General features: G+C 47.4%; 1 protein-coding gene across 2 annotated transcripts in view; it reads right to left on the reverse strand.

Moving 5' to 3' along the window:
- Nucleotides 1-271: 271 nt before the first annotated feature.
- Nucleotides 272-15,116, reverse strand: part of CTNNA1 (catenin alpha 1) — a 188,834-nt gene continuing 173,989 nt past the window's right edge. For both annotated transcript variants that reach the window (XM_017891297.1, XM_017891296.1), the window contains 7 exons: nt 10,779-10,979; nt 10,074-10,225; nt 6,105-6,215; nt 4,852-5,033; nt 4,571-4,676; nt 2,842-2,976; nt 272-1,469 (listed from right to left, as the gene is read on the reverse strand). In XM_017891297.1, coding sequence (XP_017746786.1) covers nt 1,182-1,469; nt 2,842-2,976; nt 4,571-4,676; nt 4,852-5,033; nt 6,105-6,215; nt 10,074-10,225; nt 10,779-10,979 — 1,175 coding nt within the window. In that variant the 3' untranslated portion in view covers nt 272-1,181. The remainder of the gene's footprint in view (nt 1,470-2,841; nt 2,977-4,570; nt 4,677-4,851; nt 5,034-6,104; nt 6,216-10,073; nt 10,226-10,778; nt 10,980-15,116) is intronic.

Raw genomic sequence — 15,116 nt, forward strand, 5'->3', positions numbered from 1 at the left:
TTATAATGAAGACAGGGTTGCCTCCGAGGTTGACATGAACCTCAAGGAATGGACATGTGAACTCCCAAGGTGGGGGTGCAGGGTGGGGCACTCAATAGGACAAGGGACATGGCCCTCCCTGATGGGCTGGCATGAGCCGTGCAGCCTAGAGCCACAGTCTCCCTTCCGGGCATCCCCATCCTGGAAGAGAGGGACACAGGGAGGGCCCAGAGCACCACAGATGCTGTGAGCACTTGAAGGAAGAGATGACGACTTTGGCCTCTTGGATGTAGTGGTTTCATAGTGGACTTTATTGGGAAAAGTTAGTGTAAAAAACATTCAAATTTGTAAAATTTATATAAGATGGTAAGTTACGCCTTATAGTTACAGTAATCACTATAGTAATCACAAATAAGGTAAAGTCTAAATTACGGCCTTAGCAAACACTGCTTTGTCAGGTTTTCTGCTGCAAGCCCAAGGCGGGAAACACTGCAACTATTAGAAGTGAGCCCAGTGATGAATTTGCATTTGAAGCTGGAAGAAAGAGGAGAAAAGTGTGTTCTGATTACGACACTGTAGCCTAAAAAAAGCAACTTTACTAATGTCCTGCAGCAGCGTACATTAGTAATTGTAACCATGCATTTAAATTCTCATTTCATGTCATAGAGTAATCAGTTTTCTTCATGATACATGACGTTTTACTGAGTTTGTTCCTCTAAAGACCTTTCTGGGAACATTCCTTCTCCAGGGACTGCTTCCTGAGATGCCCAGGTTGCTTACCACAGGTCATCTTTGGTCATTTAAAAGCAGTCAAGCTGTCTGGACTGCACCCTCTCAACTGAGGTTGAGCCAAATTCTCTTCTCTCAAACCCTAATGCCGCCCTCACTAAGAGAATGGGCATCTCGGCTTGCTCAGAGCATTATTAACAAGCTAATGTGGGATTCTCTTTGGTTATGGAATTTTTACTTTTATTTAAGCATATAAAAAAAATACAGCTAGAAGTAGGCTCCTGCATTCTAAAAGCATTTTTAATCAACTTAAACTATGTTCTTGGAAAATTCACCACCTGGACTGGTTCACAGTCTGCCTATTTCCCTGTGGAATCTAACATCAGTGTTATATTTAGCAAATTCATTTGAGTGATGAACAGTGACTGATCTTCAGGAGCCCAGAGGGGTGGCAGCAGCTGGCCTGGGCAGACTTAGATGCTGTCCATGGCTTTGAACTCGCTGAGGGCCTGCACCGGGTTCACATGCTTCTTCTGAGATGCCCGTTTAATCTTGGTCTGCGTCTCATCCTGTTTCTCTCTCTTCACCAAGGGCTTTTTCTCTGGTGCCTTCATCTTCCATGACACAGCAGGAAGGTTGAGGGAAGCCATACCCTGCGACTTTTGGTATTTGGTGGAGGCGACGTAGGATGCCTTCACTGTCTGCACCACAGCATTCATCAAGTTCTTGGCTGCCTGGATCAGGGACATGGCGCTGTCCACCTACGAGGCAGACAGGGGTGGTGAGAAGCACAGGCCTGCCCTCCAGCATCGTGGACATAGGTGGGCTGTGCCTGAAGCGGGAGCCCCTACTCCTCTGCAAGACCAGGGCCTGGGCAGGTCTCAGAGGATTGGGCAGCAGCCTGTTGCTGAGGAACACCCTCAACAGCTGCTCTTATCTAAATAGCCTGGAAGCACCTGCCCTCAGACCCTTTGAAGAAGACATGAGGCAGCCTCGCCTTGCTCGCCCCCACCCTCCAGCAAGTGTTTATTCACTTAGAGCGGAAGCCACTGTGAGTGATCCCAGAGCTACAAGCACGTGGGAGAGGAGAAGCAGGAATCGAGACAGGGACGTTTATGGCAAAGCAGATGAGCAAATGGTCTCAATATGTTCAATATAAGAAGTGTTTTTTTTTTTTTTTTTTGAGATGGAGTCTTGCTCTGTCGCCCTGGCTGGAGTGCAGTGGCCGGATCTCAGCTCACTGCAAGCTCCGCCTCCCGGGTTTACGCCATTCTCCTGCCTCAGCCTCCGAGTAGCTGGGACTACAGGCGCCCGCCACCTCGCCCAGCTAGTTTTTTGTATTTTTAGTGGAGACGGGGTTTCACCATGTTAGCCAGGATGGTCTCGATCTCCTGACCTCGTGATCCGCCCGTCTCGGCCTCCCAAAGTGCTGGGATTACAGGCTTGAGCCACCGCGCCCGGCCAAGAAGTGTTTCTTTTAAAGGAAATTTAATGGGATTAAAAGAAGCCACGGAGGCTCGGTGGACCCCAGTCCACTCAGCAAACCTCCTTCCCCTGCCCTAGGTGAGAAAGGCCTCAGAACTGTGACCTGACAAAAAGAAAGAGATGCTACCCAAGCACTCTGAGGGGTGAAGGGCTTTCAAGAAAGCCTCCTATCGATGTCTACTCTTAATTCCTCTCTGGGGGAAGAAAAGGAAGTTTCGTTTTGTTTTGAGACAGAGTCTTGCCCTGTTGCCCAGACTGGAGTGCAGTGGTGCCATCTCGGCTCACTGCAACCTCTGTCTCCCAGGCTCAAGCAATTCTTGTGTCTCAGCCTCCCAAGTAGCTGGGACTTACAAGCACCTGCCACCACGCCCGGTCCCAAGGAAGATTTTTAAAAATTTGTCTCCCAGTGAGTGGCCAGCAGAGGGGAAGCGGCCAGCCTTTCAGCCCTTGAAGTGGCCCGCCCGTGTCACAGTTCTACAGGGAACAGATGATGGACAGACCTTGGTCTCCGGAGGCTGGGACGGGACTTGGGGTTTCTGCTCAGCACACATTCCCAGGGCAGGTGTGTATGTGGATAGGAAGTGACTTCATTTCTGACAAGGGTCAGCACGTTCCCACTGGCCCTCTTTTTTCTCAGCTAGTGCTTACCCCAGAGACAACGAGCTCCCCGCCGAGATTCTGCACCTCGGCCTTGACCTTGCTACAGATGTTGAGCTGGTGGCAGTAGAGGGCGATGCGTTGCAGGTAGGCCAGCAGGTCCTGCTTGCAAGCCGAGTCTGGGCACTGAAGGGAGAGCAGGCTTAGCACCAAGCACCCTGGCCTGGACCAAGCACCTCCCACCCTATGGGTGTTTCTTAAAGGTTCAGCGTGGCACTCACATGCTTCCTGTCCTCTTGCTGGAGCAAAATCACCCAATTACCTGAGGCAGTCACAGCCCTTGCCTACACTCTGCTTGGGGATGGAGGCAGGTGAGCTGATGGAAGTCGTTCATGGGACCCTGGCTGCGCCGCACAGCACTGGTTGTACAGCCAAGGCCTTCTGAGCCTCCCGCTGACTTCCCTCCCGTGACAGCAGGGAAACCACCCTGGCCAAGGATCCCCTCACCCCACATGGCAGGGTGGAGGCCCGTGCTCCTCAAGGTGAGAACAAGCTGGCTCAGCAAGTAGGAGCCTGGCTATGGAGAAAAGTCCAGATGTTTTGAGCTAAGTAAACAAATAGTTCTTCTGCTCCGAGGCACTTTGCGTTATTAAGGCCTGATGACAAAAGCCACTCACTGCAGGCTGAGGTGGAGGATAAATGAGTAAAGCAAAACAAGAAAAAAAGCAGTCGGGGATGGTCAAAGAGAAAAGGGCGGCCCCTGCCCAGTTCCTGTCTCCCTCCATATCTCAGGGTTTTAGAGGCTCCCAGATTAGGACCAGCCTAGAAAGCTTTACCCAAAGGAAGAAACAGAGCACCTCTCAAGTGTTCATAGCAAGCAAAGTACACCACAGAGACTGGTATGAACTGAAACCCTGCAGACCATACTGGAGATGAGCTGTATTCTAAGTAGTTATGGAAGCAGGGCAGCCATGTGATTTGCATTTTCAGATGACAGTACTGGCAGCTGGATGCAGAAGGAAGTGGAGAGAGGAAAGAATAGGAAATCAGGAGCAGCCACAGTAGTCCAAGTGGCTATGGAGCTCTGCAGACAGGAAAAGACTGGTTTGTGTTGAGATACATTTGGCTAATGGAAGCAATAGGCCCTATTACCGATTGTGTGGGAGTCAAGGATGCCTTTACAATCTTTGGCTTGAGTAAGGAGGGACGTCTCACACATCCTGTGGCCTAGATGAGGCTGAGAGTTTGGATATTTCAGGGAAGATGGTGGGGAGGTTTGTTAACTACAGAGAAAAACTAGAACTGAGAAAGAGCTTCTCTTGATCAGGCTTAAAACACCAAATGAAACGTATTGTACAATTTCCAGGTGATAGGAACCATATTTTTGTACCTATCAGTGTGAGGGAATAGGGGGATGACGGCAGGGTGACTAAGAGCCACAGTGCTGAGGATGAAGAAACCTGGCCCCAGCAGCCTTCCACAGCACTGGCCACATGGCTTCTGGCTGCCCTCGGCCCCTGCCCAGAGGGGAGAGAGGGAACTGAGACATAATAGACAACAGCAGAGGTTAATTTGGCTACAAGTGATGGAAGATTATTCCAGGACATCCACATCTGCTCTGGAGAATCCTTACGAATCTATGATGGGATGAATAAGAACCATTTTTAGAGATGGGCGGCAAAAGTGCTGTGGCCCATGAAACTTACCCTGAATGGACCAGGCTGGGCTGCCTGAGTCCCAGAAGGAGCTTGGAGACCCACCTGGCAGGTCTGTCACTTACGTAATCTGCGATGGTCCGGCCAAGCCTGTCCATCCTGGATCCTGCCTCAGCAATTTTCTTGGCAGCACTGATGACATCTGATGTATTTTTGAGTGGTCCTTTACCTCTGAGAAGAGAGAACAAGGATCATTGTATGTGAAACCCCTCACAGTTGGAGATGAGTAGAAAACAGAAGATGTCCACAAAGCCCCATGGCTTGGGCTGTCTGAGCTGCTGTGCAGGTGACCTGTGGGGAAAAAAGTGGCCCCTGTGCAGCCTGGTGGGGCCAGGGTGCTGCTCACCGGGTAAAGTCAGTCATCTCCATCATAATCATGCACATCTGCTTGGCTAGCACAATGATGTCATTGCCACTGTCATCCCATTTGGACACTTCAGCATCCAGCTTGCTCTTTTCTTCCTGGAAGCTGGCCACCTGTTCCGCAATCTTTGCTTTTTGCTCCTGGGGAAGCTGAGCCATGATCGCCTGTGATCAGAAGCACAAAGAGCTCTTACATAAAAAGAATATGAAGTTCTCAGAGTGCATTAGCCAAGAATATTTCCAACAGGCAATCTATGGCATAGGTAGGATAATGCTTTAACAGATTTCACTTTGCCTAAAGGGCTATTTCTCTCATTTTTTGCAGACACTTACAGCAGCCTGAATTTCCGACCCACTTTCGAGCACAAGTTTTAGTGTGGAAGCAAACAGCAAGGGGTGGAAGGCTAATGCGGAAGCTTTGGAATCACAACTGTGCAGGACAGAATCTGCTTATTAATTCTTTAATACAAGATAAGAAATGAGAGAAGGGGTTGAACCCTGGTGGACATTTCCAGCTATTCAAGGTGAACTGAAAGTGGCTTTAGAATGTACACCTGAAGAAAGAGGGCTAAGCACTAAGGCCACACTCGAGCAGCACCTGGAGGCCTGCTGCCCACCTCCAGCCCACAGACCTAAGGCTGAAGCTCCTCCCTCTCAGCTTCCCAAAGTGCTCATGACGGAGCAGGACATAAGGCAGGGATGTGCTCGCTGTTCACGACAGATTTCCAAGGAGTGAAATCAAAGACTCCTCAGAAATATTTCTTGGCATCCTCCCCAAAACATAAATGCTATTGATTGAAGATTTAATGACTCAAATGAATGCAATGGCTCTGACTGGCTTTCTTGAATGTACCACTGTTATTTTTTTAAACCCATGAATAATTAAATAGTTCATACCCATGGTATCATTGAGATGGCCAAAGGCAGCAATCTTTTTCAAATTTCACGATCCTTTCAACAAACACTGCATTGACTAAATTTCAGCCCTTTCCTGACCCAGGGCTCTATCATAAACCAAAGCCCCAGGGCACTGCAGAGGAGGCCCAGGACCTGGTCTGTCTCTAGCTGAGGAGGCTACAAGTGACTAGCAGGTGCCACAACTTAGTTTAACTTCAGTCTACTGCCAGACAGAGAGAAATGGTGTTCTGAATACTGAGGGTGTTTTCCTGGAAACGAGAAAGGGGACAGGGAAGGTCAGCAGCACAAGCTGAACTGCCCCATGGAGCGCTTCCTTACCCGGGCACTCTGGCCAGCTATCAGCTGATCGTCTTCTGTCTGGACGCTTGTCCTACTTCTGACATCGAAATCTTCTGTCTCAAAGTCAGAGTCATCCAACTCCTCAGGGGTCTGCCACCAAGACAGAGATCACAAGTCAGACACATCTCTGGGCCACGGGCCACCAGCCCCCAGCCACCCTGAGCCTCTTGGCCAGGTGCACGGAGGCCCAGAATTCTGGATTTTAATGTGCAGTATTCTGAACAGTATGACGAATAAAGTCAAAATCACTCAGCATTTGTCTCAAACCTCTGCTTCACTGGTGCACGCGCTGGGCTGCCTGGCCCACAGCAGGCCTCCGCTGGCTTCACTGTGTGTGGGGCCCAATGGCTATCACTGAGTCAATTCACTATTTCTTTGTAAGACATAAGGTTGTTTTTTTTCCTTTGAGACAGAGTCTCGCTCTGTCACCCAGGCTGGAGTGCAGTGGCGTGATCTTGGAATCAATGCAACCTCCGTCTTCCGGGTTCAAGTGATTCACCTGCCTCAGCCTACGAGTAGCTGGGATTAGAGGCAACACGCCACCATGCCTGGGTAATTTTTGTATTTTTAGAAGAGACGGGGTTTCTCCATGCTGGCCAGGCTGGTCTTGAACTTCTGACCTCGGGTGATCCACCCCTGCCTTGGGCTCCCAAAATGCTGGGTGGGTTTACAGGCATGAACCACCGTGCCTGGTGACATAAGGTTTTTACTTCCTGATTTACTTCCCCAACACCTGTATTTTAAGACAAAGATGAGAACTGTCCTGGGTAGAAAAGGTACTGACTTAAAAACAGAGGTGTTTTGTATAATATTAAGCGGATCTGTTTAACTTTCCTACTTTATGACAAAAAGAAAATTAAGTAACTGAGCCTTCTGTTAGGGTACCAAGGCTGCTTGGAGGAGTAAAAATAGGCAATTTTAAAGTATTCTTTTGACTTTCATCAAAAGAAAAGAGGGGAGAATATGACAGGTAAGGGCTGAGTAAATACCCAAGGGACTGATTACTGGTCCTAGCTCTTTGCTTTAATTATGAAATAAAATTCTTATTTTGTACCAACTACCAGCCTCTCACGATTAGCTACTGACTTGAAACATAATGTTGTCCTCTGGCAGTTATCAGTAAGGGGGCAGCAGGCAGAACAGCTGGGGTTGGCGCTCAGCCCAGCCGGCTGGCCTGTGACAGGAGGGCAGTGAGGCGAGTCCCTCATCTGTACCAGGACCTAGTCCAAGCACAGCCCAAGGACTTGCTGTGAGGTTCAAACAAGAAGATATGCAAGAAACATTCCGGAGCCACCAAGAGCGTGCTGCACAAAGGCTGGGCCTGTCCCTTGATGAGGTGAGAAGAGTGGATGCTCACGCAGGTGGCACCAGACAGCATGTCCGCGTGACGTCCTGGAGCCCGATGGACTTGGTGACACAAAACACGATGCCAGCACTGACGGTTTTAACGCTGCAGTCACACATGCCTTCGGGACTGGCACGCAATCAATCAGTTAAGGGGCTTTTCAAAGGACCACCTCCTAACATCATCTCTGCCTTCCCAGGACCCCATCGCAGACCCAAGAACGGTTCTTGCAAAGAAAACCGAGTACTCTCATTCATTCATTCATTCATTCATTCATTCATTCATTCATTCATTCAATTCATTCATTCTCTCTCTGCCAAGCATTCTGGGCCCTAGAGATACAAAGTGACAGACAGATAAAAATTCCTCTCATGCATATTCTAATGGAAGAAATGGCAACAAAGTAAGCAAATGAATTATATGACACATCAAAAGTGACCAGTGTATAAAGAAAGCAGAGAGGAATAAAGGGAGATTTTAATTCCATATGGGTGTTTGGAAAAGTCTGATGAGAAGGTGCTCTCAAGGAGGGGGAAGGCGGGGCGGGCGGCAGCATTGAGACTGTGGGGAAGGGGCATTGGCCCAGGGAACTGCGTGAATAGCAAGGAGGCCACAGAAGGGGGGCTTAGCTCACTGCCCCTATGTCACCAGCTTGCCTGGAACCCCATGAGCACAAGGGGAGATAAGCAGGAGATGAGGTTGGAGAAGCGACAGGTTCTAGTCCTAGAAAGCCTTGTAGGCCAGCATGAAGAATGAGTGACGTGGCTGCCTGTGGAGAGGATGGCACAGAGGATAACATGATCCGACTGAAGCTTAGAGAAATCGCTCTGGCTGCCCTGTGGCTCATGAGACTGTAGGCACCCAGGATGGGAACGGGGAGCCAGCTGAGTGGCACCTGCATGAACCCAGGTGAGAGGTACTGGTGGCTTGGACGAGGGTGAGAACATGTTCAGGTTCTCTACTGTGAAGGGAGAGCCAAAAGAATTCACAGATAAAGCAGATGTGAGGTATGGGACAAAAGGGAAATAAAAGATCCGAGGTCTGCGCATGAGCAAGGGAAGACGGAGTCACTATCAACATGTGCTGCCTGGGTGGAGCAAGTGAGAGGGAGGAGGCAAGGTGCACAGGCAAGTGTGGAACTTAGGAGAGTCGGCCTCTAGACAGGACTCTGAAGAGGCCAAGGACTTCCCAGCAGGCCACACCCATGTTTCACAGGCTGAGGAGATGGGGAGAAACCAGCCAAGGAGACTGAGAAGGGGTGTGGGTCAAGAGATTTTTTTCCCCTTAAAAATGGGAGAATCATCATAGGCTTGGGGAAAGATACAGAAGGCAGGGGGTGAAGAAGCTGGGACCCCAGTACAAGGACATGCAAGGGACGGCCTCGGCCAGAAGCACCAATAGCGATGCCCATAGTCCTAGGACGAAGGCAGAGCACACGGGCATGGATGCAGTGGGGTGGCCGTACTAACTGCCTCAGTATCCTCAATGAAATCGGCAAGAGGGCCAGTAGGACAGGGGCACAGTTGTGGGTGGTTGGACGGGCACCTGTTGCAGGGCAGCAAGGGCCCACAAATGGCCGCAGCTTCTGCGGCTCCGTCGGCGTGGCTGTGGCCACCTGCACTGTGCTCAGGAGAGCAGGATCTTGCTAAGACTGCACCTTGCAAGGCAAGTGTAAGGAAACAGCAGGGCAGAGGAGTCAGAATATTCAACTATGGACTCAAAGCTGAAAAAGGACTGAACCAAGGACACAAGGGGCTGAGTGAGTGTCAAACGGGGAGGACCAACTGACTGAAGGCCCCACAGTGGACTCAAAGGCTTGCTGGGGTTTGCAGGACTCAAGGGCACAACCTCAACAACAGAACCGGGCGGCTGGGGATGACAAAGACAATGGCAGGCAGTGACAAAAGCTGAGGTACAGCTATGGCCATGAGGCTGAGGTGGAGGAGGACAAGACATCAAGAAACTGAGATGCCCAGGGACTGGAAGGATGATTCTTGAATGAAGATAGGAATAGTGTCAGAGAGCAGGACGGTAAGCCGGGAGCTCAACCACAGACGCCGCAGAGGCCCCTTTCTCCTCTGCCCTTGCTACAGGCCCTCCAGGCATTCTGGCTATGGGGAAAGGGGCTCAGCACTTGGCCATGAGCCTAGGAGCATCACCTGGGGCCACTTCTCCCCCCAACACCCTGGGGTTCCATCATCCTGTCTGCCTGCAGCCCCTCTCAGGAGAGGGGCACTCCATGTGAACAGTAACTTGAATCTGTATTACGAAAAGACTTCCTTCTCTGATACTAGCTTGAGAACCATTATTTTCTATAATTTCCTGCCTAACTCAAACTGAAGCCTCATGTTGTAGAGACTGTCTATCCTAAATTAAATCGTCAACTCAGGCTAGCTCCTCTTCTTGGCCCAAGTTTGGGCTCTAACTTGCAACTAACAGTCATTTTAGACAACATAATTAAATATATCTCATTCTAACAGCTTTTAGATTCATGGTTTTAATATACTGCTACCGCATCTGCCGAGTTCTAGAATGACGCATTGCTCAAGTTTAGCAAATGATAAGAAAGAAGCTGTTAAGACGTCTGAAATGCAGTTACTCACCCTTATCATCAGCACTGCTTTCCTGATGTCCCGGATGCCATCATATACCAGGCGGGAGGCATCGATAAACTCATTCTCATCCATTGGCTGGGCAGGGTCCGAGCTGAGGGCTTCCACGGCCGCCTCTACTTGCTCAGTAAAACGTGGCATGACTGTGGAGAAAGAGGCACAGCAGATGTCCTTGTACGCAGGCAGCATCATTCCCCTGACCCTCCCTGAATCACTCGGCTAGACAGAAAGAGGTGAGGCTTATGATGAAGAGCCTCTGCTTCTACCTATGTGAGGAGTATTTATGGTTGAAATAAATTAAATGCAGTATTTTACAACGACTCGAATCATCTTTTTCTCTGCAACAGAGGGATTGGATGGTTGAGAACTTGGAAGTGAGACTAACTTGAAGCCTTGCTTAAGAATGGGACCTACCTTAATTTAGTCTTTACTCACTAATAGGAGATTAAACTCAGAAATTCATCTTAAATAGTGGTTTAGAATTAGTCCCGTGATTACTCATGAGATACACATGAAGAAAATACGCTTGTGAGGCCTGAATTTGGCTATGACCAACTTCTCAGGAGCCTAATGTGCCATGAGACCAAATCTGAGTTCCCGACTTCTCCTTCCTCACCACAGGGCTGGGCTAATCGGGTGGCCTGCCCTACTCAGGTTGCGGTGTGTGCGAGCACTGAAAAGCTAGAGTTCCCGTACCTGTGTTGGAGAGAAGCTTAGTGGCTTCCAGAACCTTCTCTGTGTAGACTCCTGGCTCATAGTTGTCCATCTCTGAGGTGACTACGTGAATGACCCGGGCTGCCCGGCCTCGAATTGCACCAGCTGTGCGGTCCAGGCCATCCACATCCTTCTCCTGGAGAGCAATGACACATTTGTTCACATCTTCCAAAATGTGATTCTCTGGAGAACAAGCAAAAAGCTGAATGAGGAAGGAGGCCTTCTATGAGAAGGTGGTAACTGTAAGCTGGCATCTATCATTTATTGTTTGCTTGGTGCCAGCCACAGTGCTGAAAGCTTTACATATATTTCATTGGAGAGACCAGTGACTAGTGACAGAGACAGACTAAACCTGTTATCACCCTCAAGAATAACAATCTTCATTCCAGGCTTTAAAAACAAAACAAAATAAAAAAACAGGAGACATGCCCATCTTTGAGACACAGTTGTTCTGTAAGCCTGGCAGAAAATCATAGAAGCATCAATAACTTCTCTTCCTCTAGCTTCACTGACCCTATGTCCCAAATAAAGGAAAGGCTAAATTAGAACAAAAGTCCACTGTCCCCTCTTCCCTCTCCTTCCAGGAGATGCTGATGATATTCAGACAATCTACCAAGAAGCCAGTACAGCCCAGGGGAAGGAGAAGGTGCTGGAAAGCAGGTTGAAGCCTCCTCTAGAGGAGCCTGAGGCATGACTTGAACTATTTAATAACCCTCTTCATGGCACACAGATGGGCTTATTACGATATTTGAAGGGTCCCTAGAGGTGAAAACCCCTGACTCCTATGAAGCTGATGGGTGGCTCCTAACAGTCACACAGCTGAATTTGGGCAACACACCAAAACTATTTTACCTCAAAGGAAAAAGCCTGACACTATAAAATTTTAGGAACCCCACCACAAAGGGTTTGCTCAAACTCATCTATAACAACGTGGAAGCAAACCAAGAGAAGAGTAGATAAGTCAATTATGGGAACTACGCAGCCATTAAAGTGCAGATCTGGAGGCTGAGGCAGGAGGATGGCTTGAACCCAGGAGGCAGAGGTTGCAGTGAGCCGAGATTACGCCACTGCACTCCAGCCTGGGCAACACAGTGAGACTCCATCTCAAAAACAAAAACCAAAACAAACAAAAAATACCTTTCCAGAGAAGGCCAGGAAATAGTAAGAATTCTTATTAGAGAAGGGAAAACTAGATTACTGCAATATATTTAAGACCATATTTTGGTCTCTATTAATTATAGATTATGAGACTTGCCAGGGTTTATACCAATGAACTAATGAAAGAGTAAACATATTAAACTTCTAACATAAACACATTTTAAGAGGGATATTTAAACCAATTACAAGAATAAATGGATTTGGAGCCCATCACACGCATTTTTAAAGTATATAAACTCTAATAATTCAAACTAAAAGTGTACTGAGCAGGCCGACCATACAAGGTTTTGGGTTAAAATTGTTGTTTTACTGGATCTAACACAATACCATTAAGATGAAACTTGCATTGCTAAGGAAAGGAATAGAATGGAAAGAAAGCGTGTTGATAACAAAACTAAGAACCAATGTTTTCTCATATCATTGATTTTAAGACTCATCCCTGTTTCAGAATCAATGAAGTATGGCATTCCTTTCCGTTCATTAAACAAAGTGACCCAAACTTCTACCAAGGATTTTTTAACCTTTGTCTAGATATCTCTATGGTTTGGTTTTTTTTTTTTTTTTTTAATCCACCTAGACTTTCTTGAATTCATCCTGGCCTTCTTTTAGATGAACCTAAACCAGGAAAGGGTATGCCATTTTTTAGAGTAACATTCCCCACTTCAGAAAGCTGAACAAAGTAATATTCTCTACCCTCATGAAACACTTGTCTCTAGGAAAGCCCCAGCCTCACTGAGGCTGCCGCCCAGGACAGAGCACCCAGCCTCCTCTCTACAACTGAACCTGAAGGGGGGAGGTGCGAGTCCACTGTTTAACGGAGGGGGACAGGCTGTGCCCACACTAACTGAAACCATAAATCATTTTAGCTAAGGAAACAGCATAGGTCCACTATGAGTAGATACACAAATCTGTACCCATGAACAGCTGTCTAATATATGATTTATAGGTGTGCTCCTAATAGAAAAAAATCATACACATACACACAACAGTCCATACAAAATATGGACAACTATATGTAAATGAATATAAAAGGAATTATATTATGGACACTATTGTATCTTTTTCACTTGAAAACCTTTCTAGGTCTGGCCCTACAGATCTACCTCGTCCATTTTAATGGCTGCATAGTATCCTACTGAAGAGATGGAGGGGCTATGATTCACTTATTCAATCTCTCCTTAGACATTCTGGTTGAAGAAAACATCCCTATACAGGTATTTTGGCAAACATTTGTGACACTCTCCTGGAGAAAATGTCTAGCAATGAGATCGCTGAGTTAAAAGGTATATATGTTTAGGGTAGAAGTGTGGCACCTAATTGCCCTCCAGGAATGATGCCAATTGGCATTCTCCATAAGAGATGTCAGAACTTCAGTCTACAATGTGTAGCAATAGAGCCTCTTCTTTGTACACTCTGCCCTGGGTATCTTTATAGCATGCAGCGTATGCAGGGCTGCTGCACACAAAGAAAATGAAAACGATGTTTCATACTTTATGTAGAGGATTTACCCTGTGACATGAACTATTCTGAGGGCTTGCCATGTAAACTCTATGTAGTAAGCTTAAAAAGAAAAAAAAAAATCACCAGCCGGGTGATTTTTGATTACATGGTGGCTCATGCCTGTAATCCCAGCACTTTGGGAGGCTGAGGCGGGCAGATCACGAGGTCAAGAGATCGGGACCATTCTGGCCAACATGGTGAAACCCCATCTCTACTGAAAATACAGAAATTAGGTGGGTGTGGTGGCAGGTGCCTGTAATCCCAGCTACTCAGGAGGCTGAGGCAGGAGAATCGCTTGAACCCGGGAGGTGGAGACTGCAGTGAGCCAAGATCACGCCACTGCACTCCAGCCTGGCAACAGAGTGAGACTCCGTCTCCAAAAAAAACAAAAAAAAAAAAAATCACCACTAATCTAACTTCACCACTTCCTCCAAAGACAGAAACTCTGTCTATAGTTTAGCATTTCTGCTATTAAACACAAAACCAACATTTAGGTACAGTAATCTTTCTATTTAATGACCTCCCAATCAGACCAAATTCTTTGGACACACTGACACTTAATGAAGGCGAGTGCAAATTACCACTCCAAGTGTTGCTCCAAAGCATTTAATGCATTATATTGTTTCTAAGAGCATTTAGTAAAAAATTTAATAAACCCAATTACAGCTTCTCTAAACAATCACTTGCGTCTTCAAAAAAAGGGAGCCAAAACTGCTACATGTAAGCAGAGTGAGAGAATGGAAATCAATAACATTTCTATGGAAAATGTTTATCAAACACAATCCAAGTGAAATTCAAAGAGTCTTTGTCACTTTGATGAATTTCAAACCACTCTCCTTAAGGGATTGGTCAATATAAATATATTCTTGGTTTGCTGAATGCTACCATTTTAAACCATCTCCAATATTTACAAGGCAGCATTTGGAATAGAACAGCCTGTGGGTGAGGAGACCCTACCCCTCCTCCCTGGAGGTATCATGCATATTCCTCTCTTTCTATGCAAGTGCGACTGTCACATTATTTGGCAATGACCAAAGTTCCCTTGCCCTACAGCCTCATAAAATGTTGGCATGGGGTCTTGGTGGCTGCACCAGGTTATACACAAGATGACTATTACTTTTTGAGCCACAAATGCATGACTTGTTCTAAGTATGAGGGAATTTCTGGAACCAATGGGGCAGAATATCCAGAACAAAGGAGTTGAAGCCCTACTCCATAAATGATTTCCTCATGGATGGGTTCTCAGTGACTGGACAGCGCTATAGTCAATATCCAGGCCCCATGGAGTGTAAAAGAATTTGAGGCTGGGCGCGGTGGCTCAAGCCTGTAATCCCAGCACTTTGGGAGGCCGAGACGGGCGGATCACGAGGTCAGGAGATCAAGACCATCCTGGCTAACCCGGTGAAACCCCGTCTCTACTAAAAAATACAAAAAAACTAGCCGGGCGAGGTGGCGGGCGCTTGTAGTCCCAGCTACTTGGGAGGCTGAGGCAGGAGAATGGCGTAAACCCGGGAGGCGGAGCTTGCAGTGAGCTGAGATCCGGCCACTGCACTCCAGCCTGGGCGACAGAGCAAGACTCCGTCTCAAAAAAAAAAAAAAAAAAAAATAAAAAAATAAAAAAATAAAAAAAACCCTATCATCATAAAGCTTCTTGGGTGATTT

This window comes from Rhinopithecus bieti, unplaced genomic scaffold (assembly GCF_001698545.2).
Source record: "Rhinopithecus bieti isolate Rb0 unplaced genomic scaffold, ASM169854v2 scaffold_20170, whole genome shotgun sequence".
Taxonomy (NCBI): Eukaryota; Metazoa; Chordata; class Mammalia; order Primates; family Cercopithecidae; genus Rhinopithecus; species Rhinopithecus bieti.